Raw genomic sequence first — 24,479 nt, 5'->3', positions numbered from 1 at the left:
GTTGAAAGGTGATCCTTCGTTCCATCTTCAGCTTTCTGGCAGAGGGCAGCAGTTTTTCCCTCAAGAATTTGATGGCATATTTGCCCCATCAATTTTTTTCTTCTACCCCGACAACTGCCCCAGTCCCTGCTGCAGAAAGACACTCCTATAATGGGATGCTAGCAGCTCCATGCTTTACTGCAGGTATGGTGTGTTTTGGAAGGTGAGCTGCATTGGCTTTCAGCGAGGTGTATCATCTGGTTTTGGGGCCCAGTTGTTCAATTTTGACTGTAACACTTTTCACTTCGCCTCAGAATTGTCAAGGTGCATCTTGGCAAAGCTCAATTAAGACCTGATGTGGCCTTTTTTTTTTTTTTTTTTTGTGCAACCCTCCCATACAAGCTTCTGATATTGTTGTTACATGCACACAATGACCACTCTTTGGTATAAAGTTCTGTAACTCCTTCAAAGTTGCCATTGGCCTGTTTGTAGCCACTCTCACCAGTTTTCTCATCACTCATCCATCCTGTTTGGAGGGGTGGCCTGATCCGGGGAGGGTCCTAGTAATACAAAACACTTCCCACTTCTTGGTTATGGGCTTGGTTGTGCTCCTAGCGATTGATAAAGCTTTTAAAATCTCTTTGCATCCATCTTTTGACTTGTGCCTGTCCACAACTTTATCTCTGAGATTGAAAGCAATTGCCTGTTTTCAGTTACACTTCCAAGCACTGGAATGCTCCAGGAATAGCTGGTTTGATGCTAAACTAATCACAATAGTTACAAATGATCACGAATGGAAGCCAGTTACCTTGGTGTGCAATGGAGAAGGAGACTACTTACTGTAACACCTGATGAAGTTTACAAATATATTATTTAGAAGGGGCAGTGACCCTCTATCAATCTATCAAAATTTCTCAAAAATGCCTGGTTGATAGCGGCACAGCAGTAGCTCACAGCAGCCACTCCGGACACAAAATGGTGCTGTCTTGTACTATTTTGTCTCTTAGCTTGACCTTCTTCAGTAAATTGACATTGGAACAACCAGTGTTTACGTCTACCATCGCCAGACCCTTTTGCTGTACAGAAATAGTTCAAAATTCAGCCAAAAGGACAATCTTCTGAAGAAGCTCTGTAATCTCGGACTGCCCTTCAGTCTTTGGTGTCGCCTGATACTGATGGCAAGAGAAGTGGCACACAAAAGCGGTGTGCGAGGATGTGGAAAGCGGGCAGGAGTCTGTGCGAGGCTAATAGGAAGTTGTAGCCGACGGGCTCTTTCATCCATTCTGTTCTGAAATGTTTGCTCCCTGAATGATAAACTGGATTACATCTGACTTCGGCAGGCTACCCAGCATGGGTTTAGAGACTGTTGTGTCTTTATTGTTACAGAAACGTGGCTTTGCAACAGCTTCCCGGATTCCGCGGTTCAGTTGGACGGACGAGCTGTGTTTCGTGCAGACAGAAATGCTGCTCAGTGCGGTAAGGCACGTGGCAGCAGCATGTATGTTTATATCGGCACGAAATGGTGCAAGAACTGTGCAAGTGCCTAGCCATTGCTCACCGCTGGTGGAGGTTGTAGCTGTTAAATGCAGTCCCTCTAATTTACCTCGGGAATTTACTACTGTGCTTGTAGTTTGAGTTTACATTCCCCTCCCAGAGCAAACACTAAGAAAGCACTCTGTGAGCTATACAGTGTTATCAGTGAAAGGCAAAACGCTCATCCAGATGGACTGTTCATTGTCGCTGGAGATTTCAACCATGCAAATCTCAAGTCAGTGCTCCTTAAATTCTATCAGTATATGGACTTTGCAACAAACATTCCTGATGGTATTGGATGTAGCCCCACCTGGGCGAATAAGACCACCTCTCTGTTATGCCAATTCCAGCATACAGACTGCTTGCCTAGCAATTCAAAATGGTTCTAAGGCAGGTAAAAACCTGGCAAGCAGGAGCCATCTCAGTTCTTCAGGACTGTTTTGAGCTCAATGACTGGGACATGTTCAGAGAGACTGCAACCAACAGTGACTGCACTAACTTGGAGAAGTACACTGCTGTGGCCAGCTATATCAACAAGTGCATTGATGATTTATTGACTCCAAGGTCATCACCACATGCCCCAATCTGAATCCGTGGATTATTGCAGAGGTGTGTGCGCTACTGATGGCCTCAACACCAACTCTATAGACAAGAAAGCCCAGCAGCATCTCTACTTCCTGCAAAGGCTGAGGAAAACCCATCTCCCATCAGCCATGTTCACCACATTCTACAAAGGGACTATCGATGAGCATCCTGTGCAGCTGCATTAATGTCTGGTTTGGGGATTGCACTGCCATGCAGAGCATAGTGAGGACAGCTGAGAAGATCATTGGAATCTCTCTTCCCTCCATTATGGACATGTACACTATACGCTGCATCCACAAGACCACCAGCATTGTGCCGGACCTGACGCACCCCTCACATAAACTATTCATTGTCCTGCCATCTGGAAAAAGTTACCGAAGCATTCAGGTCTTCACTACCAGAACGTGTAATAGTTTCTTCCCTCAAGTCATAAGATCCCTAAACACTCGGGGACTAGACTAATAGCTCACACTCTGCTTCCCACTCCAGTAGATTATGTCTTTATATTTATTAAATATATTCCTTCTATTAAGATATTGTCACATTTTGGCACATCCTGCTAATTTTTTGTATCTTTAGATATCAAAAAGGTGCACTGGTTGGCACTGCACTGGCTTCATTTGTACCATTATCTGTCTTTGCACTGTCCTGCATTGCTTGCGCATTTGCTCTTTATGTTAAATTGTGTAGTTTTTCTGTAGTCCTGTGTAGTGTTTCCTTTCACAGTGTACTGTGCTAACTGTATGTGGTTGAAATTATAATAAAAAGCTGCTACTACTACTAATATCAGGGATTCTTGTTTTTTATGTAGTATTTTTCTAGACGGTTGCTATTACACCTTTGACTTGGTTGTGATAGGTTGGTTACATCAAGGTAATAAAGCTGAAAGAATTATTTTGTGTGTGTTTTCATTTTAGGTTGTAAAGCAACAAAATGTAGATATTTTCAAAAGCGGTAATTCTTTTCTGTACCTACTTTTATAATATATGAAAACGACAAGTGCTTAGGTATTTTTTAGCAATTCAAGGTAGAACTGTTTACATCACAATTTGAGGATACAACAACAATCAGTATTATGTAACTTTTTTTTATTAGTGGGTGCCAAGTAGGGGCTTGTTGGGCTTTTGGCCTGGAACCCCTGTGAATTTTTTTTTTTTTGGTCCACCCTGGCCATATGACCTCATCATCAGACTAGACTGTCACTTAGAAACTTAATAAAACAATTCTATATTCAATTTTTAAGGGCTCTTTTTCTCTTATTTAGATACCTTTCATATGTAAGTGTCCAATATGTATTTATCTTTTGTATAATGTGTATTCATTATTATTGTTGTCTAAATTTAATTTGTTTTCATTTGCATGTAACTGCTGCTTTGACATGGTGTAAAACGCTTTGAGCAACATCTTTTGTAAGAAAATTTGCTATGCTGTTCTTTTTTGTTGTGATTCTTCTGTTACGTTATTCCTGGCTCAACAAAATGCAGAAAAGCCATCCCTGCTTGCAGCTTATACACCCTACTATGAAGGTTACAAAACGAGAAGTTACCTTGGTGTTTAACTAATAGCGATTTTTTAATTTCTTGTGGTCATATTTAAAAGATCTCTTATGTGATGTCTGACTTTCATAAGCTGGTAACATGTCAGCTGTTAACACTCCCAGCATGCATTACATTTAGGTTGCTATTTTTAGCCATATGTGTAAATTTACAAGCCAAAATCACCTCGGGTTTCAAGTGTTCATATGTGATTTGAGGACCCCCGACAGGCCAAAACATTTGAGACACCTTGGGTGTGGAGTACATTCTGAAAGGTGTCAGACAAAATATGCAACCTAAACTTACAATTGGATTGGTTCGGAAGTGGTTTATTGTATCCAAACTTACTATTATAAAGATACACAGATTCACAAAATGATACCTAGAAGTAAGCCTCTTTATTATGCACTTGCTTTCTGATGCTCAGTAAAATCTAAAGTTAGTAGGATGGCAAATTATCCTCCTTATATTTGTATTTGCCATCTTTTTTATCATTCTGCTTAGTAAAGTAGTGTGTTTCTGTTCAGTCTACTCTTTTAATACTTGACTGTTCCTTAGATATGTAAGGCTTAGGTTTCAGAAAATGCAAAAGTAAACAACATCACTTCTAAGAAATTTTCAAAACCAGACAACAGAACAGAGAAGAAGCAAGCGTTTTGGAGCATCACATTTGTACTGTGTTTTGTATGTCAGCAAATTATAAACATAAGAAATTTGACAAACGAGAGGAGCCTTTCAAGCCATCAAGTCCGTTTGTTTAGCTAATAGCTAAGCTGTCCCAGTATCTCATCCAGGCTGTATGTAAAGGTGGTCAAGGTTTCTGCTTCAACTCCATGTTTCGGCAGTTTGTTCCAGAATACCACAACTCTTTGTGTAAAGACGTGCTTTCTTACGTCAGTCCTAAATGCACGTCCCCTAAAGTACTGGTGAGGAGGCACCCACATTTAAACCAGGGATCTCTTCATCTGCAGTCAAATGCTCCACACTGATATGTTCTGAATCAAATGTATACCACTAATAAGCCATATGACCTCACTGCCCCAGCATTTTTGCTTCTCACTTGTTTATTTGCTAACAAGAACATAAGAAGTTTGGCAAACAAGAGGAGACCATTCCTTTCATGAGGCTCATGTTTTTAGCTAATAGCTAAGCTGTCCCAATATTTCATCTGATACAAAGGTTGTCAGAGTTTTGGCTTCAACTCCAGTTTCTGCTTTCTGGCTTCAGTCTTAAATGCAGTTCCCCTTAATTTCCACTGATATCCTTGAGTACAGGATTCATACTTAAGCCAAAAGAATCTTGCTGGATCTGCTTTATCAGTGCCTTTGAGGATTTTACATACCTGGCTGTGGTCCCCACTCAGTTGCCTCTGCTTGAGACTAAGCAGGTTTAATTCTCGGAGCCTGTCACAGTAGGACCTGTTCGTAAATCCTGGGATTCAACTGTTAACATACAGTTTGAGCATAATGTCCCTTGACTTAAATTCAACAGGTTTTATGATATAACCTAACATTTTATTTGCCTTTTTAATTCTCTGCATTGCTTTGTTAATTAAAATGTTGCATCAACATAAACCCCTAGATCCTTTTCAGAGGTTTCTTTCCCCTATGACAGTGACTCCCATCTTGTATTTATAATTGATGTTCCTTTTGCCCACGTGTAACACTTTGCACATTTCTACATTAAACTACATCTTCTAGGTATTTGCCAAGCTCTGAAGGTTGTCCAGGTCTTTTTGAATTCTCCTTACTGCCATTTCAGTCTCTGCCATCCCTCCAATTTTAGTGTCATCCGCAAAGTTCACAAGTTTACTAATTGTAGCTGCTGGTAGGTGAGGCAGGATCAAACATGGGTCAAATGCATGCCAAAAGAAATCACTCAGTCCAAAAGTTCGTTTTAATAGGTTTAGTGAAAATTCAAAGCAAACAGTCAAGACAAGAATAAAGAAAAAAAGTGGTTACACACGTAGAAAAGTAAAATAAATAGGGAAAAATGTCTCTTTAAACTTAGCCTTTTCTTGTTAAACTTCAGTTGTTTTTTTTTATACTAAAAGATGCTTTACTTCACCTTCAGTACGCTCTATATGTACGGCACTGCACATACAACAGAGCATGTTGCGTTACATACTATTGGGCACGTTAAGGCCCCCCAAGCTCTACTTATGGGAATGGCAGATCACTAACTGAGACTAATCTATGGTCAGAGGGACAAGAAAGAGTTAGAATGTACCAATTCAGTTTGTGGGGGTTACAAGATCCTCTCTTAGGCTATGCTTTTTTTTATAGGCAAACATTTAACTTAACTAAGCAAATACTTCTATCTACTTGACATAACGTAAATACAGTGGTGTGAAAAACTATTTGCCCCCTTCCTGATTTCTTATTCTTTTGCATGTTTGTCACACAAAATGTTTCTGATCATCAAACACATTTAACCATTAGTCAAATATAACACAAGTAAACACAAAATGCAGTTTTTAAATGATGGTGTTTATTATTTAGGGAGAAAAAAAATCCAAACCTACATGGCCCTGTGTGAAAAAGTAATTGCCCCCTTGTTAAAAAATAACCTAACTGTGGTGTATCACAGCTGAGTTCAATTTCCGTAGCCACCCCCAGGCCTGATTACTGCCACACCTGTTTCAATCAAGAAATCACTTAAATAGGAGCTGCCTGACACAGAGAAGTAGACCAAAAGCACCTCAAAAGCTAGACATCATGCCAAGATCCAAAGAAATTCAGGAACAAATGAGAACAGAAGTAATTGAGATCTATCAGTCTGGTAAAGGTTATAAAGCCATTTCTAAAGCTTTGGGACTCCAGCGAACCACAGTGAGAGCCATTATCCACAAATGGCAAAAACATGGAACAGTGGTGAACCTTCCCAGGAGTGGCCGGCCGACCAAAATTACCCCAAGAGCGCAGAGACGACTCATCGAAGAGGTCACAAAAGACCCCAGGACAACGTCTAAAGAACTGCAGGCCTCACTTGCCTCAATTAAGGTCAGTGTTGACGACTCCACCATAAGAAAGAGACTGGGCAAAAACGGCCTGCATGGCAGATTTCCAAGACGCAAACCACTGTTAAGCAAAAAGAACATTAGGGCTCGTCTCAATTTTGCTAAGAAACATCTCAATGATTTCCAAGACTTTTGGGAAAATACCTTGTGGACTGATGAGTCAAAAGTTGAACTTTTTGGAAGGCAAATGTCCCGTTACATCTGGCGTAAAAGGAACACAGCATTTCAGAAAAAGAACATCATACCAACAGTAAAATATGATGGTGGTAGTGTGATGGTCTGGGGTTGTTTTGCTGCTTCAGGACCTGGAAGGCTTGCTGTGATAGATGGAACCATGAATTCTACTGTCTACCAAAAAATCCTGAAGGAGAATGTCCGGCCATCTGTTCGTCAACTCAAGCTGAAGCGATCTTGGGTGCTGCAACAGGACAATGACCCAAAACACACCAGCAAATCCACCTCTGAATGGCTGAAGAAAAACAAAATGAAGACTTTGGAGTGGCCTAGTCAAAGTCCTGACCTGAATCCAATTGAGATGCTATGGCATGACCTTAAAAAGGCGGTTCATGCTAGAAAACCCTCAAATAAAGCTGAATTACAACAATTTTGCAAAGATGAGTGGGCCAAAATTCCTCCAGAGCGCTGTAAAAGACTCATTGCAAGTTATCACAAACGCTTGATTGCAGTTATTGCTGCTAAGGGTTTCCCAACCAGTTATTAGGTTCAGGGGGCAATTACTTTTTCACACAGGGCCATGTAGGTTTGGATTTTTTTTTCTCCCTAAATAATAAAAACCACCATTTACAAACTGCATTTTGTGTTTACTTGTGTTATATTTGACTAATGGTTAAATGTGTTTGATGATCAGAAACATTTTGTGTGACAAACATGCAAAAGAATAAGAAATCAGGAAGGGGGCAAATAGTTTTTCACACCACTGTAACTAGCAAATGGTTCTTACACTAACTATACCATCATTAATATAAATCAGAAAAAATAACAGGCCCCTGGGAGACTCCACTGATGACCCTGCTCCACATAGAACATTCTACTCCTATTTGCACATTTTGTCTCCTGCTGGTTAGTTAACAAACTAGAAATGCCATTTTGTTGGTTACCTCAGATGCCTAAATCTGATGTTGAGGTTAATATTTGGCTGCTTTGTGCCTTAAAGTTTGTAATTTTCAAGAACCACCCTATTTGCCTGTGTGCAGATGGTTGCCATGTGTCAGTAGGAAGTTAGCTAGTGCCACTCACTCAGTAGTTTGCAGACGTGAATGAGAGATCAGATGTCCACTACTCTTTAAAATGACACTGTACGGCATATGCAGCTGTTCATTTGTCTGATGCTACAGCCAACACATTCCAACAATGGCTCTGATAGTTTGCGAAAGATATTAACATTTTTTTTTTTTTGTCAGGGTGACTATTGTACAGAACTTTGTGTTTTTTTTTTTTTTTGTTAATGTATTTACACCCTTAATAGTTGATTATTTTTCTTTACACAAATTTCACTGTGCCTGCTTGCCCTGCATTGCCATAGTAGATGATTGCTTTGTTTTTGCTGGATATGAATAAAGTTATTGAAGTGTGCTTTGTAGCCAATGGCGACATCTCCATTTTGATATTCCGATTAGCTTTTTAGACAATGGCAGCTATTGTTCTACTTGAAACATTTAAATTCTTAGGCTCTTAAGTCGACTGACATCCTTTACTGTTTCGTAGTTAAAAATGGCAAGCTGCATTTCCAAAAAATGTAAGAAAATATGCAATAAAATATACATTTTCAAGACTTAACAATAACCTGTGTTTCTTGGAATTGAAGTTGTTTTTAGTAGACTTGTAGGTAATTTATATAGACATGAAATGGATGATTATTTTCTTCCATATGCTGTTTAAATGCAGGCATAAATTATATTCCTTGGCATTGTATGTGAATTGGTAAAGGTGCTAAATGCCAGTTATCACATCTGTGCAATTCCTTTTTGTGGTCTCTAGGACAGCCCAAAAAAGTTTACACGAATGACTGAGTATGCAGCTACGGAGTCTATTACATGTTTTCTTAAGCCCTTTGTTGTGTTTACAAACAATTCCTGAAGACCTAAAGCAGGACTACTAGGTAGAATGATGGTAACATCAGCCATTCTTGTCCAGATTTGATTTTGATTTGATAAACTTTAGTAATCTCTAAGGGGAAATTGTCTTTTCACATGACCTTTTAGGGTTAGAGCGCAGGGTCAGTCATCATACAGTATTCCTGGAGTAATTTTCAGGTTAAGGGCCTTGCTCAAAGGCCCAATGAAGTAGGAGGTCTTCTGGCAGTAACTGGAATTGAGCCGAAATCCTTCCATATACCTGAACTCTCCCATCCTGTGTTGCTTTTATGTGTTTAAGGCTATGTCACATTGGATGATTTTTTTTAGTGATTTTACATAATCTTTAACAAGTTGGAAGCAGTAGGCGTTGCACTAACATGAAATGGCGTTGCACTAACATGACATACCCACAGACCCACTCCGGCAAAATCAAACAAGGAATAAGGAAACTGTATGACTGGACCTCCAAAACAGAAGATAATGGTTCTGATGTGTCATCTTTCACATATCACAACAGAATGGAAAAAAAAAATAAAGTGCAGAGATTGGGGCTGAACTTGCAACCTGTTAACTCTTTGTACATCACTTACTAAATCAGTCTTCATGCTATTTGCTGTCAGAAAAAGGAATGAGCATGAATTGGGCTGAACAGTTGCTAAATTTGATATGCCCAATGATTTTCAGTGGAGTGGAGTAAATCCACACGGCCTGGCGAAGTCGACAACGGTACTCAGCAAGTCTGACACTACCCAACGACTAGAAGTTGCAGAATGTGACATTGACTTTACTTGGAATCAAAAGCTGACATTATTGTCATCTGCAAACATCTAATTGTGTGACCTAGTGGCCAATGGATCCATAAATTCAAAAGAATTAAATGTTTGCATGGTTTGTTTTAATTCTTGGTTATGATTTCATAGTAACATACAGAAATATTCAATTGTTCAAATTTTGCAATATTTGAAGCATGGTAAGTTAAATGATTTGATGAAGGTTCTGCATCAAGTCTATGTTGAGTATTAAAGGATCAACTTTGTACTTTACAGTCCAGTACTTTAACCACTGAGCCACAATGCCTACAATATTTTTATGTGAGATTTTTTTTATTGCAAGGTCTTTTTAAAAATCAAAATCATGTGAATTTCATAGTCAGTAGCATTGTATGATGGTGTTCTAGTTATTTTCGCTGGGTTTATTTCTTCCTCATGGCTTATGTTAAGAGTCCCCCAAGCCCCCAATTTGATAAATGAAGTGTCTGAAACAATGCTCTGCAGCCTAAGAGGACAGAATTACTAAATTTGTGAGTGGGAAACCTTATACTGCAGAGTCAAAAAAACACATTCCCTGAAACTTAAATTGTGCAAAGGTTCATACTTAAATAACATCAGCTGCTCTTGCCACCTGTAATGTTTATTAGCAAAGTACTGGGTCTGCCTCACCACCTTGCAGTAAGGCAGCATATTTATCTGAAAGTTTACTTTAGCAACAGCTGCTGAGCACAGAGATATACCTGTACAGTAGTTAGCCATGGAGAGCATATTGAATTTATTGCATCCATGGGCGAAGTTTCCAAAGTCAGTAAGTATGGGGAGGAACTAACAGAGGTGGAAGGTTGCAGTTTTGGCACACAGTTATGACCAGAGAAAATTTTACAGTGTAATTATCTAATAATATGCCTGGCATAATTTTACACACAGTTGAGTTGTTAATCTGATTGAAAATGTAATACACGTCTCCCTATAATAGAGTGCTTAGCGGGCCCTTCTGTTTTCTCACTTAATATATGGCAAGCAAAGCAGTCCTTGGTTTCTTTAGTTAAAATGGCCATGAAACTGACAAAAGGAGGTTTAATTCATCTGAAAATGGGAGTCCACTCACTAACCATCTATAGACATGTCTACATAATGAAAGGCTGGTTCCCCCAATTTGGACTAAAAGACTTAAAATGCTGACCTATATGGGCTTTGTATCTCACTGATGTGGTCAATCTCAGTACCAAATCGCTTGTTTCATCTCATCCCACAGATGCTCAATCACTATCAGATATGGTGTCACTGGGGATGGATACGCAACAAACTGAATCCACTTTCATCTTCCTGAACCAGTTACAGGACTTACCTGATTTTGTGGCATGGAGAATGTGTAGCAGATGGGTACACTGCTGCAATGATTGTGGTGAACCTGACTGGCATAAAAATGTCTCTCTGCTTATAACAAGGAGTACAGTGTCTGGGGAAAAAAAAAATTATATATATATTGTCACAGCTAAAAACACCCAGGGAGCCCACAGTAAACGTTGGGGAGCCAGCAGGGCAACACAGTTTTAATGTTAGAAACACAAAAGTATCATGACATACAAATGAAAAAAATGGGCCAATCCAACCTTTAAATAACAGAAAATAGCCATGAAAACGTGGCAAACAAAACAGCCCTTCCACTTAAGAGTCCTGTGTCTAAATGGGACGTGACACTCTAGACAGGGCCCTTTTAATTTGGTTCCAACTGGAATGGGTGGGGCCTTCTCCGGGCTCCACAGGTGGCATTGATTGCTGAGGCGCTTCTCGGTAGTGTGAATGGAGGAAAGACAGCAGTTTACAACATCACCTCCTCTTGGCCTGGGGTAGAATTGCTTTCCTTACTTAAGCCCTATATTTGTAAGTGTATGCATATATATATATATATATATATATATATATATATATAAAATGTGTGTGTGTGTGTATATATGTATGTATATACATATATATACAGTAATCCCTCGCTATATTGCGCTTCGCCTTTCGCGGCTTCACTCCATCGCGGATTTTATATGTAAGCATATTTAAATATATATTGCGGATTTTTCGCTGGTTCGCGGATTTCTGCGGACAATGGGTCTTTTAATTTCTGATACATGCTTCCTCAGTTGGTTTGCCCAGTTGTTTTCATACAAGGGACGCTATTGGCAGATGGCTGAGAAGCTACCCAACTTACTTTTCTCTCTCTCTTGCGGTGACTTTCTCTGATCCTGACGTAGGGGGATTGAGCAGGGGGGCTGTTTGCACACCTAGATGATATGGACGCTCGTCTAAAAATGCTGAAAGATTATCTTCACGTTGCTACCTTCTGTGCAGCTGCTTCCTGAAGTGACATGCTGCACAGTGCTTCGCATACTTAAAAGCTCGAAGGGCACATATTGATTTTTGATTGAAAAACAAACTCTGTCTCTCTCTCTCTCTCTCTCTCTCTCTCTCTCTGCTCCTGACGGAGGGGGTGTGAGCTGCCGCCTTCAACAGCTTTGTGCCGTGGTGCTTCGCATACTTAAAAGCCAAACAGCCCTATTGATTTGTTTGCTTTTCTCTATCTCTCTGACATGCTCTGCTCCTGACTTGCACTCCTTTGAAGAGGAAGATATGTTTGCATTCTTTTAATTGTGAGACGGGAACTGTCATCTCTGTCTTGTCATGGAGCACAGTTTAAACTTTTGAAAAAGAGACAAATGTTTGTTTGCAGTGTTTGAATAACGTTCCTGTCTCTCTACAACCTCCTGTGTTTCTGCGCAAATCTGTGACCCAAGCATGACAAAATAAAAATAACCATATAAACATATGGTTTTTACTTCGCGGATTTTCTTATTTCGCGGGTGGCTCTGGAACGCAACCCCCGCGATGGAGGAGTGATTACTGTGTTTGTGTGTGTGTATGTATATATATATATATATATATATATATATATATATATATATATATATATATATAATATACCTAAATTGTCCGCCTTACTGTTTTCCTTTTGAATTAAGTAACTGTGTCTGTGTTTGTTCATGTTTGTAGTGCTGTTAGTAATTGATCAGTCAGTATCATTAGAAGGGCAAGTGAGCCTAGTAAAGTGAGCACTTTGAGTGAGCTACTTTTTTCAGAAACTAAAAGGCAACATTTCAGGAATAATCACTCTATACTTTGCACTCTGTTCACACTGCAGATACATTAATAAGACTAGAAATTAATGTTTTTTAATTCAGCTTATTAGTATTTTTGTAAACAAATTGCCGTTCTGTCTTGCAGATTAATGAACTCAGCAATGTGCCAGTGCCCGTGATGCTCATGCCAGATGATTTCAAAGCATACAGCAAGATCAAGGTGGATAATCATCTGTTTAACAAGTAGGTAGATGGATGCTGTTGGATTTGATTAACATACAGAAGTAGTCATTGGTTCAGAGTTCATATTCTTGTGGATGTCCAGTAGTTGGTAAAGGAGACTAAATAGGGCCTCGTCTTTTAACACGCTGAAAATGAGTTTTAGGTTTTCTTTTGGATTTGAACTATTAGTCATGAAGTCCTTCAGAACTCAGTTTAATTTTAATATAAAAAACATATGTTGTCAGCACACATTAAAGTGATGAACATATTTAATGTAGTATGTTCATTAGTAACATTATGGTGTCAGTTATTTGTGTAAGCTGCCTATTTATGCTTTTTTAATGTATATGTATTTTAATTTTGCAAAACATATTCTTTGATGAAAAAATTACTTTGATATACAATATTTCATTAATTCTGTTGAATTAGTTAAACTGATAAATGTTTTCAAATTCTTTGTAACATTGTAAACATTGGCCATGTATTTTTTGTTTAATTATGTTCCCTTGTATCTATTGTTGCTTCTGATGTATTAAATGGTTAAATACCAGGTGTTGAAAAAATAAAAATAACACCTTTACTGTACAGGATATAAACTCAATGTAATATTTGAACACCTTTTCTTGTATTGTCATTTTTTTTATATTTGAATAACATAGTGGATATCTTATGGTCTTAGTGAAGTATTTCTGTAGATGTTTGCTGTGTTTGTCCAATATGACTGCTTTCACAAGTTACCATTCTGTTTATGTACATTTTCAATTTGAATTTTGGGAAAACTGTAAGGTCTCTGTTGATTTGCTGCTTGATGTAATATCAATGCACTTTATTTATATAGCGCCTTTAACAAAAACAAAAAAAAAAAAGAAAAATTTCCTCACCCTTGTGGGAAATGGCTTTAGTTGGGTATTGTTTCACGGTAAATAGTGTGACCACAAAATTCAGAGTTGCTAGTTACTAAAAAATGAATTATTTCACAATTTGGTGCTTCTGTTTTTTCAATGACAGCTACCAGTTTTCAGCACCTTCCCACTGAAAATCCTGTAGTTTTTCCATAAAACGTTAACACGTCTTTAATTTAGCCCTTCTGTAAAACAAATGTGTGTGGTAATATTCTTGTTGGTTTGCATTAAAGATGCATTTAGATAAACTATGGAGTTGTTTGAATAGAAATCCATTTCCTTCACTGTAGTTCTATTAAAAAGTTGTCTTCGATGGCCTCTGTGTAAATCTTTAGCTGAAATGTAAAGTGAGGTATGTCTCTCCCTCTCGCTTTTCAACACTGCAAATTTATATACAGTAACAACAAATGAAAGCAAAGAAATAGGAAAAACAAAATGCTGTAGAGAAAACAAGTTAAGCAAACTGTTTTGTACCTCTGACATTTGCGTATTGATAAGATTGAGTATTTCTCTAAAATGTATTAAAAATTTTATGTACAGTGGAACCTCTAGATACGAGTTTAATTCGTTCCAGCACTGAGCTTGTATAGCGAATTTCTCGTATCTAGAACAAACTTCCCCATTAAAAATAATTGAAATCCAGTTAATCCGTTCCGCACCCCAAATATATTAACATAAAAATCAATTTTCCTAACAAATAACACTGATAAATTATATATACTGTAGTCTACTTTTAATAAATAACACTGGTAAATAATATAACTGATTATTAAAAGAATCAAAACAGGTGTCCAAAGTGCAGTAGAGCATTCAATAAATCTTTAAATAAATAATCCTTAAAACAGTTGTGAAGTGGAGGTTTAAAATACACAAGAATAACAATCCTTTAACACGAGGTTAAAACGTCAAAAGGATGCAGTCTTTGTAAAACAGATGACAATCCCCGGTGCTTCTTCTCTGTTAGCGTCTCACCTGCGGGCTCTGCAACAGGCGAGACACTCTTAATGCAGCTGACGCTGACTGACACTGAGACTCTCACTCTCACTCACTCACTCACTCTCTCTCTCTCTCTCTCTCTCTCTCTCTCTCTCTCTCTCCTTTTACTTCTTCTCGCGCTTCTCTATATATGCGGGGAGGACATGGCAGCTGCAGCCCATCAGCCACAGGAACAATCATGGATGTGGGCAGTTTCCCACCTGTGCACTTAAGTGAGAAACGCAGACACCGCAGATCGCGGCTCACAACTGCTACCACGCCCCCTCGCTAAGCCGCGAGCTATACCCACAGCCTGGCTCGTGGCTCGTTACGCGAGCCAATGCTCGCATTTAGATCTGAATTTTTCGCTCGTACTTTCCTCGTATTTTGAATTTCTCGTATACAGAGGTGATCGTATCTCGAGGTTCCACTGTATATAGTATATTAATAGTTTAACAGATTTGTTTCTGCCAGAGGAGTTTCACTTGGTTTCCAGTACAAATTCTATGTTTAGTCCAAATTTGGTATTTTATGCTTGCTCATTCATTCATTCACTTATTTTTTTTTTCCTTTTATTTTCATAAGGGAGAATTTGCCCAGTCGGTTTAAGTTTAAAGAGTACTGCCCAATGGTTTTCCGAAACTTGCGTGAGAGATTTGGAATTGATGACCAGGATTATCAGGTGAGTATGTATGCATTAGTAACAGAAATTGAAGTTTTTTTTTGAGGTATAGGATCCTTATTATATCATTAAAATTGTCTAGATGAGAACAGGCCATTCAGCCCAACAAATCAACCAGTCCTATCCACTTTATACGTGTAAAAAAATAAATAAAGAAAAACAAGTCGAATTTTGAAAGTCCTCAAAGTCATACTGTCCACCACACTACTTTGTAGATTATTCCATGTGTCTGAGTTCTCAGTGTGAAGAAAAACTTCCTAATATTTGTGAGAAGTTTAACCGTAACAAGTGTCCAACTGTGTTGATAAACCCATATTAAAGTAACAATCTGCGTTCACTGGACTAATTCCCTTCATAATTTTAAACACTTCATTCATGTCTCCTCTTACTCTCTCTTTGCTTAAACTGAAAAGGCTCAGCTTTTTAAATCATTCCTCATAACTCACCCCCTATAGACCTGGAATCAGCCTTGTCGCTCTTCTCTGGACTTTTTCTTAGCACTGCTATGTCCTTTTTGTATCCTGGAGACCCAAACTACACTCAGTACTCCAGGTGATGCCTCACCAGTGTGTTGTAAAGCTTCAGCAGATCCTCCATAGAGTTGAACTCTACACATGAGGGTGCTATATAACCTTACATTCTGTTTGCTTTCTTAATTGTTATTACAAGAAACCTCCGTTTTACAAATACCTACCGCCTTTGCCCCTCTGTGACCAAACGTCATACAATGGGAGACTGAGCCCTTGCAGCCACTGCTCCACAGCTCTGGAATGCCCTACCAGAGAGCCTAAGAACACAACAGATTGTGGGCTGTTTTAAAAAAAACAATTAAAGACTTTTCTATTTAGGAAAACTTATTAACAAGAATGCTATAATTATTGTTGTTTTATCTCTGTTTTTATCTTGCCTTTAATCTTTTTATGTTGCACTTTTGAGATTTACTACTAATGTAAAGTGCCCCTATAAATAAAATGCATTATTATTATTATTATTTTTATTATTATTATAATTGCAAATGAACTCTGTCTGACAGTTGAGTTGAGACAGTCAGTTTAAGCTTATAATTACAAAGCGTATATTTGTGATTTCATTGGTCATTATGTATATATATTTGTGTGTGTGTATACATACATAATTGGGGCTCATTAGGTGTATGCACCTTTGGTACTCCTTATAGGGATTGAACCTCCGACGTCAGTGCCTGAGGCAAAGCCTCTGACGTTATGCTAAGGTGGCTTGTTCACTTGCTTTTTTATATATATAAAATGTGTCTGTTCTGCTTTTAGTCCAATCATTTTATCAGTCCGGGTATTAGTATTGTGGTCTTGTACTTCCAGTTAAGTTGTAGATTTCTGGTTTGCAGATGTGTTCACTTTGTTTCGTTGTGTGTCATATTTTTGTTTTCCACAGCTTGTAGTGTTTTATATTTGTTGCACAAGCATGTGACTTTTGTGCCTTTTGAATGGCAGACAAGTATCCTGTGCATCACAGACGTTACTGCCTTTCAGCTCTGGGTGTAAAAGAACCTGCAGTCGACAAAATCAAACGTTTTTTGTACCAAACAGTTTTCCTATTGATTGAAAGGAGCTGTAACCAAAAAATACATGGACACACACTTCATCAGTGTCGCCTATAACAGGGTCTTTTTCTCCTTTCTCCTTGCCAGACAGGTTTTTCAGATTGTGGTTAGAATGATGGTGAAGCCTTTTGTAGTTGTACCAGCTGGTGTTTTTGCTGACTTGTACTGGTGCTGCCATCCTGTTTTTTCTTGTTACTTTTATATATGTCACTCATAGTCTCCTTTTTTCCTTTAATCTTCCTCTATTGCCCACCTTTGTTTTTTGTATACCTCTCTATGCCACTTCTTAACTCTCACCAATGTAAATTGTTCTGTCTTGGTGCTCTCTTTGATCTAAACTGCATGTTTCTGCTCGCTGGAAGTCCTTTGATTTTGCTAATTATGGCGATCATCCTTCTACAGTTTAATTCACCTTGAGTCTTATACTTTGTTGTGGATCGATGGGGCATCCAGGAAATCCACTGGAAAATCTAGCTACATCAGTCCAGTAGCTCACTTTGACTCCCTGTTGCTTCGTGTTACACCTTTTCTTCACTGATGATCTTTTTCGTTCTAGAGCTATTGATGATTGTGGTTACTGTTCCCTTCATTTCCTTTCGAAGATGGGTTATTGTATAATAATCTATTGTATGATATTTTTTGATACTGTATGATATTCTACAGTATAATATCTGGTTTGAGTAGGTTGAATGGGGTTGGTTTACTGTTATGGTTGTGCTCCTTCTTCCATTTCCTGTTATTATTTTGTATTTGATTCAGTGAAAGCATTGATCACAAAAAAGTCTTAGTGTTGGCCATATGGTTGACGGCATGTCCAGTCAGTGCCACCACCAGTCACACACAGGAGAGATTTACGCAGCTCCATGCTAAAATGATAGGTTACGTATTCTTAGTATGACATGCTGTTGCCAAACGTATGTCTCTTATATTAGCAGGTAGATAATTTCAGAGTTTTGGTGCCTACACTGTATATCTAAAAGCTGAGTCTTCTGCCATAGTATTTTTTTTCTCATTTTTTCTCAATACTGAAGATTTAAATTTAAGACACTGAATAAAGATGTATTAATTATATTCAGTGTGGGCTGTGAAAATACTTAGCTTTTAAGCAATCTAGTTGGAACTAGATCTGGGGGTCTGGTGATTAAATTTCATTTTAGAAATCAATCTTAAAATGTACCATTCTATAATAAACTTAAACTTACTAAGGGGGCAAGCTCATGGGATGCCATGTTGTGATCCAGTTGTACTAAATATAGAAACCTGACTGTGCTGTCTGCAGACTTACTGTTCAAATCTTATTATTAAAGGAATTAACTCATTGCTAGGTTTGGTAGGTCTCCTAGCTTAGGTTGGAGGTGCTCAGACTATCAATGAAGTTTTGAGTACTGCTCTTCAGATACCTCATAGTTCTATTTTTAACTTAATATTTATCAGTGAAGGCAGGTGCAGATTAAAGGTACTGATATTTGCATATGATTAATAGTGTTTAGACCTTTCACAATTTGGAAAAAAACATAAGCAATTAGAACAGAAACTGTGTAAGAGGGCCATTTTACACATTTATCTGAAAAGCAAGTTCACCCAGCATAATTAAGATAAGTTAAATAGATAATGAATCATTCATTCAGAAAGAATGTTTCTAAATTCAGTTTTGGAGGAAAGCAACCTAATTTTCTGATGAGCTGTGCATCCAGCAGGGGGTGCCATCTCCCTTGGAAATGAGGTATCTAAAATTTAACAAAGAAAGCTGGCATGTGTTTAAACTTGGCAAAGAGAGAATCCACAAAATAAAATAAAGAAGTGCACTTAGCTTATTTTCTTTTAATGTTTGAATGTTTACGTTCCTCCTAAAGAACAGCCAAAGGAAGCCCATTAAAAAACGGATATCAACACCAAAAGTCTTCAGATCTCTGTTTGCCTGAGCTGATTTATTGAGGCACAAATGCTGTAAAGCAGTGAATGGCGAGGAGTAGAATGAGGCAAAGCAAAGCAGACAGCTTCATTAAATTGTCTTTTCCTGCGTATTTTGCTTTGCCTATTAAATAGTGTATCAATTTGCTGATCCTCTTGTGTTTGTTCCATGACATCTCCTAGTTTTCAGGATTTTGGCTTTTTTTTTTTTTTTTACAGTTGGCAATGTCTTGCAATCAAGAAAGTACACATGCTGAAAAAAATATTACTTAACAAAATAAGTGTCTGTGAGTCCATCTGGTTGCTGTGTCTCTGTCGTTCTAAAAATTGGCACATCACAAACATTTTTAGTAATAAAATGCCTTGCATTTGTCATTGCAGCAGATGGTGCATCACGAACATTAACACTGCTTTTACAACCCGATAACAAATGACGTATAACAGAGACATATGCATTGCATGTCTACGTTGATTACTTAGATTCCAACCTGTCTTAGATGGGTAGCACAGCTAGTATATACTTAATTGTATTTTTCCATTGCTAAACCTGTTATTTTAAAGTTTATGTAGACTACAAAAATATGACTAAGTAATATACATTTAAACAAAACCTCTTTAATAACGGAAACACATTTTTGTCTACATTTGGACCTTGTAGGTGAGAACTGCAATGTTTTATGCTGCCCTGCCACTAGCACCTAGAGTTTTATCTCCACTACTTCCTACCAAATAAGTTCCTGCCAACTCTCTCTGCTGTTCCATGGCTTGCTTGGTTGTTGCTCCTTATGTGGGATCGGAGCAAGTGAAAACATTTTTAACAAAACTGTGGAGATGTCACGGTCACTTATTGTTTCCATTTATTGTATCATGCACGTAGTGTGACTGTATTCAAAGTATTGTTGCATTGAACTGTAGTGTATGTTTTTTTTTTTTTTTTGGACTGGATTGGTTTTTACCACTGAAATCTGAAATCAGTTTTGGGCTGATGACAGTGCTCAGTGGAGCTTGAAAAATCTGAACTGCAACAAAGAAAAAGAAATAGTGTTTCTGGCTGTTATACAGAAAAAAACAGCAGTAAAATACCATCACATTGTGAATAAATACAAATAGTTACCACCATAACCAGTTTAAAGCAGATGTCACGTCATGCGATTTTTAGTTGTTAGTTATGTCAGATTTGCTGTATTCCATTGATTGCTTTGTCGGACTGTGTTAGTGTACATGACTGAAAATCGCTGGGTGTGTCACATTTATTAAATTGTGTGCTGACCTTCCAGAACAGTCGTCCCATTTTTGTGATGGCCAATAGTATGCTGCCTGATGGAGCCCATGCTGTACTAAGGGTTAACAAGTGCAGTGAGCTCAACCACAATCTCTGTGCCCCCCCACCCTTTTCCTTTTTTTCCCATTCTATCATAGTATGTAAAACAAGAGACGACATACATAAGAGCTTCACTGCTGTTTGTAGAGCCCTTTACCTGCATTGTACTTCAGGGCGAGCATTCGTTGGTTGTCCGATTTCATCTACACTCGCCCGCCGCTGTGTCTAAAGACAAAATCAAACCTGTTTGATTTTGTTTGAGTGACTTCTTGGGCATGTCGCATTACGTGAATGCCTTGACGGGAGTGTGCCACTGATTTCCTCTAACACATTAGAATTACTTAAATGAAAGCCATGCCTGAAAATTGCTGTAAATTTCATGTATTGTGACAGAAACTTTTAGCTGTTGATATATGTAAAAGCATTCAATCTTCCAATTTTATAGCATCATAAAGTAGCACATTACATAAATGTTATATGTAGACCTCCTGCTTCAAGTATAGACTCGGGTCGAATAAGGCACTGCAGGTTCCCAGAGGAGAATATTGGGGCATCAACCCGGTTGTCCCCATTTAATAAAGTCAAAATAAATGAAACAAAAATGGGCCACTATGTACATCTCTGTAATTAAACAGCAACAAAACAAGGCAAGTAAGCCAATGTCTTTTGATGGTCTTTTGGTAAGTTTTTTGGAGCTCCGTTCCATGATTCAACTGAATTAGAACTGACCGCCTCCTTCTGACAGCGGTGGGCTTTAAAGTTGGTAGACCAGAAGGGGTGAAGTCAAATTCCCTCACTGGGCATCTCCTTGCTGCTGCAGAGGGAAAAAGAAGAGGAGATGGTTGGCACTAGTGCCCCCTCTCGGCCCAGGGTTGTATTACTGTACATGCTTCATATGAACCTGGAGGCTGACCCACAGATGCGTATGTGTGAGAAGACCTACTGTATATGCATGGGTGTATTATTTCTCTTTAACAGTATTTATCTAGTAAATAAAAATATAACATGCAATATTGCAATGTTTTAATAAAGTAAACCACAATTTTATAAATTTTATGGATATTTATTGTACTCTAACTTGAATTTTGGATGGAGCAATACTTACTCTTACACACTGGACTGGACTACAAGTCCTGCCTGCTCACTTTCTGTGTAGAGTCTTCATGTTTTCCATTGCCTTTGTGGCCTTTTTCCTCCAATAACGACACACATAATTAAATAATTAGTGATGCTAAATTGTCCCTGCATGACTTAATGTGAATATACAATATACCTGAGTGTTCCCTTCAGTGCACTAGTGCTCTGTCCAGAGTTAATTCCTGTCTTGCTTCTATAACTACCGAGACAGACATTGGTTCCCAGTGCCCCCAGTTGGATTACGTGGATTGAGAGATGGATTGAGTGTTGGACATTTAATATGAATGTACTGTATATTGAATACAGTATGTTTTCACTGAGGGCAGAACTACATGGTTGAGTTGCAAATCTGTGACTGACCCCAACTCTTCTGACTTATGATATTGTGTGTATTGAATGTTGACAGGCTGAATTGTTATTGTGTGAATGGCAGTTTATGGATTTATACTGAAAGAGGAGGAGGACATGTTAGATTTCCCTTCCCTGGCAAGCCATGTCCTCATATGTTTGAAGTTTTATAACCCATCGTAGAGTCCCAAACTTAAAATGTTCACTGCTGAAAATTTGGTAAGGTTAGAACTCCCTCTTCTTAGTTCTGTGAAGCCGCAATTTTTGTTTTTATTTCCTGTTCAAAATAAAGAAATGTTACAGTTGCACCTATTTTTATAAACATAGGTTTCTTTATATAACTAAAGACATACTCCCAGAGGTACAGGAATTTGAGTAGAGTATGACTTTCATTTTCATATAACTGAAACTCCTAACTAAACACAAGTGGATATGAGACCATCTGGTAAGATCTCATTTTAACATACTGCTTCAAGACCATTTAATTTGACCTCATAAACATATAATTGTTTAAGTCTCAATCCCAGCGGTTCCTAAACTCCGTTCCGGGGGACCCCCTATGGCTGCAGGTTTTTGTTCCAACTTCTGTTTTTAATTGGACTCCCAGCCAAATTAAGTGAACTGTTATTTCCCAGTGTGAAAGATTGAGGTCTCCGTGACCCCTTGAACCCTCTGAGCAGACGTCAGACACCATATAAAAGTCCAAATATTCCTTTTATTTAGACAAATATGTGCACCAAGCACCCTATACTCTATAACACTCATATAACTAATCAATAATCAATACACAATACAATAACCACCACTCCCAGACACGTCGCCACCCTACCTCCCAGCTCAGCTCGGCGTACTGGGCTTTCCCACAGTCCTTTATACTCCCTGACCCGGAAGTGGTTCCTGGCACAACCCACAAGTCCTTATTCCTCCCGGGTCAGGGTAAACAGTCCTTTTCTTTAACCCGGAAGTACACCGTTTCCTCCTGTCCTGGGATTATAACGTACTTCCGGATCATAGGGCATATAAGAGTCCACGGGCTTCCCTACAGCGACTCCTGGTGGTCCCCAAGGCATCCAGCAGGGCTGTGCATAAAAACTACATAGTCCATGAGTCCCTGCTGGAACTCGGGGCACGTCCATGCTGCAGGGAAAGCTCCACCTGGCGGCCTGGGGGTATTGGCCGGAATGAAAAGCCGGCCACATATCACACCAGTTATGTGTTTGGGGGGCAATGTAGAGAAAAAAAAAACGTTTGGCATTTTTTATTACAGTATACTGAGCAGTTATATTTGTTTTTACTTTTTAACATAATTGTATCCTGATTTTTCATTCTGCTTTTCCAGGCGTTTTGATTATTCAATCCATAATTTACTCATTAGGCAGAGTGTTGGCTCTGTAGTTTAGGATTGCCACTTTAAAATCCCATTACTGCCAGAAGAAATCCTACTCCATTGAGCCCTCGAGCAAGGCTCTTAACCTGAAAATTGCTCCAGGGGTGCTGTACAGTGGCTGACCCTGCTCTCTGACCCCCAAAGGTCATGTGAAAAAAAGGAAATCCCCTCTGGGATTAACAAAGTATATTAAATCAAATCATTAGTGGGTCTGATGCTGAAGTAGGTGCAGTCGTTCGGTGTTGTTTGCCTGGGTGTTTGCACCTCTTGTTTTGAATTGTCATTATTAGGATACAGTGTGAAGCACAAGATAATAGGAAAAGAAGGTTACGCAATTAAAACTATAGCAAAACAGAAGTATTATATCTTCTAAATGTAAAAATGTTACTGATGTGCTTTTCTGAATATAAAATAAGTGAACAGAAAAAAAAAACTAATTAAATAAGATCAGTTATTATCACTGATTATGAATCTGGTTGGAACAAAATCCTGTCACCACAATGGGTCCTCGGGGCAAAGTTTGGGGATTCCTGCTCTAATCCATTGTCTAATTGTAAATCCTAGAATTCTAAATTAATGTAACATCTGAAAAAAGGAACATGTTCACATTTGGATTTGTGTGGAAGAGTTCACTGGGAATATCACATTAATGGCATTGAGATACATTCCAGCGCTCATTCACTTGATCGACTATGTTTTAACACAGTACAGTACATACAGTTCAGTACAATACCTTTTTTCTTAAGGTTCTTAAAGAGCAGGATTTCTCTTTTGTGTTGAACATATCAACAAGGCTCATAGTAAATTCTTTTGTTTCTTTGAGTAGTTCCCAACCTTTTCTCAATCCCACACCCCCAGAAAATGTTGGATTTATGTTCTCACATGCAACAAATGTAACCTCACATTTGAAGATGAAGTAGTCAGACTTCTAATTTTTTGAACCACAGACAGTACTGCAGGTGAACAAATTGAACTAAAAAAAAAGTAAGCTTTGAAATGTAAATATAAATTAAGTAACTCACCTTTATAAATGTCAGTATTCTTGTAAATGTGTCCACCGTGAAACTCGAAACACTCGATTGATGATCCAGGGGTTTTTGGGGTATCCCACGAAGCATCAAGCACCCATGAGGAAATGACCCACGATCAATGATTATGGGATTTGAGACCCCTTGTGAAGAATGGGTGCCAACGCTCCACACAGCAATAAAACACAGTTGTCGAGCTTTGTCCCCCCGATAACATCTGCACAGCAGTTCAAAAACAGATATGCCACACAGCTAAAATTGCTGCGCTACTGCCAGGACCGCCAGCAGGAGAGATGGACTGAGTATGAGCAGCAGGTGTTGCATCCATCTTGTCCAACAACA

At 38.6% G+C, this 24,479-nt stretch overlaps 1 protein-coding gene across 1 annotated transcript in view; it reads left to right on the top strand.

Moving 5' to 3' along the window:
* LOC114665373 (phosphatidylinositol 5-phosphate 4-kinase type-2 beta) overlaps positions 1 to 24,479 on the top strand; it is a 49,308-nt gene that overhangs the window by 11,242 nt on the left and 13,587 nt on the right. The window contains exons 2-3 of the mRNA XM_028819907.2: positions 12,791 to 12,888; positions 15,330 to 15,426. Of these exons, the coding sequence (XP_028675740.1) occupies positions 12,791 to 12,888; positions 15,330 to 15,426 (195 nt within the window). The remainder of the gene's footprint in view (positions 1 to 12,790; positions 12,889 to 15,329; positions 15,427 to 24,479) is intronic.

Source organism: Erpetoichthys calabaricus, chromosome 14, assembly GCF_900747795.2.
Source record: "Erpetoichthys calabaricus chromosome 14, fErpCal1.3, whole genome shotgun sequence".
Lineage (NCBI taxonomy): Eukaryota > Metazoa > Chordata > Cladistia > Polypteriformes > Polypteridae > Erpetoichthys > Erpetoichthys calabaricus.
This window is presented reverse-complemented; position numbering and strand designations above follow the sequence as displayed.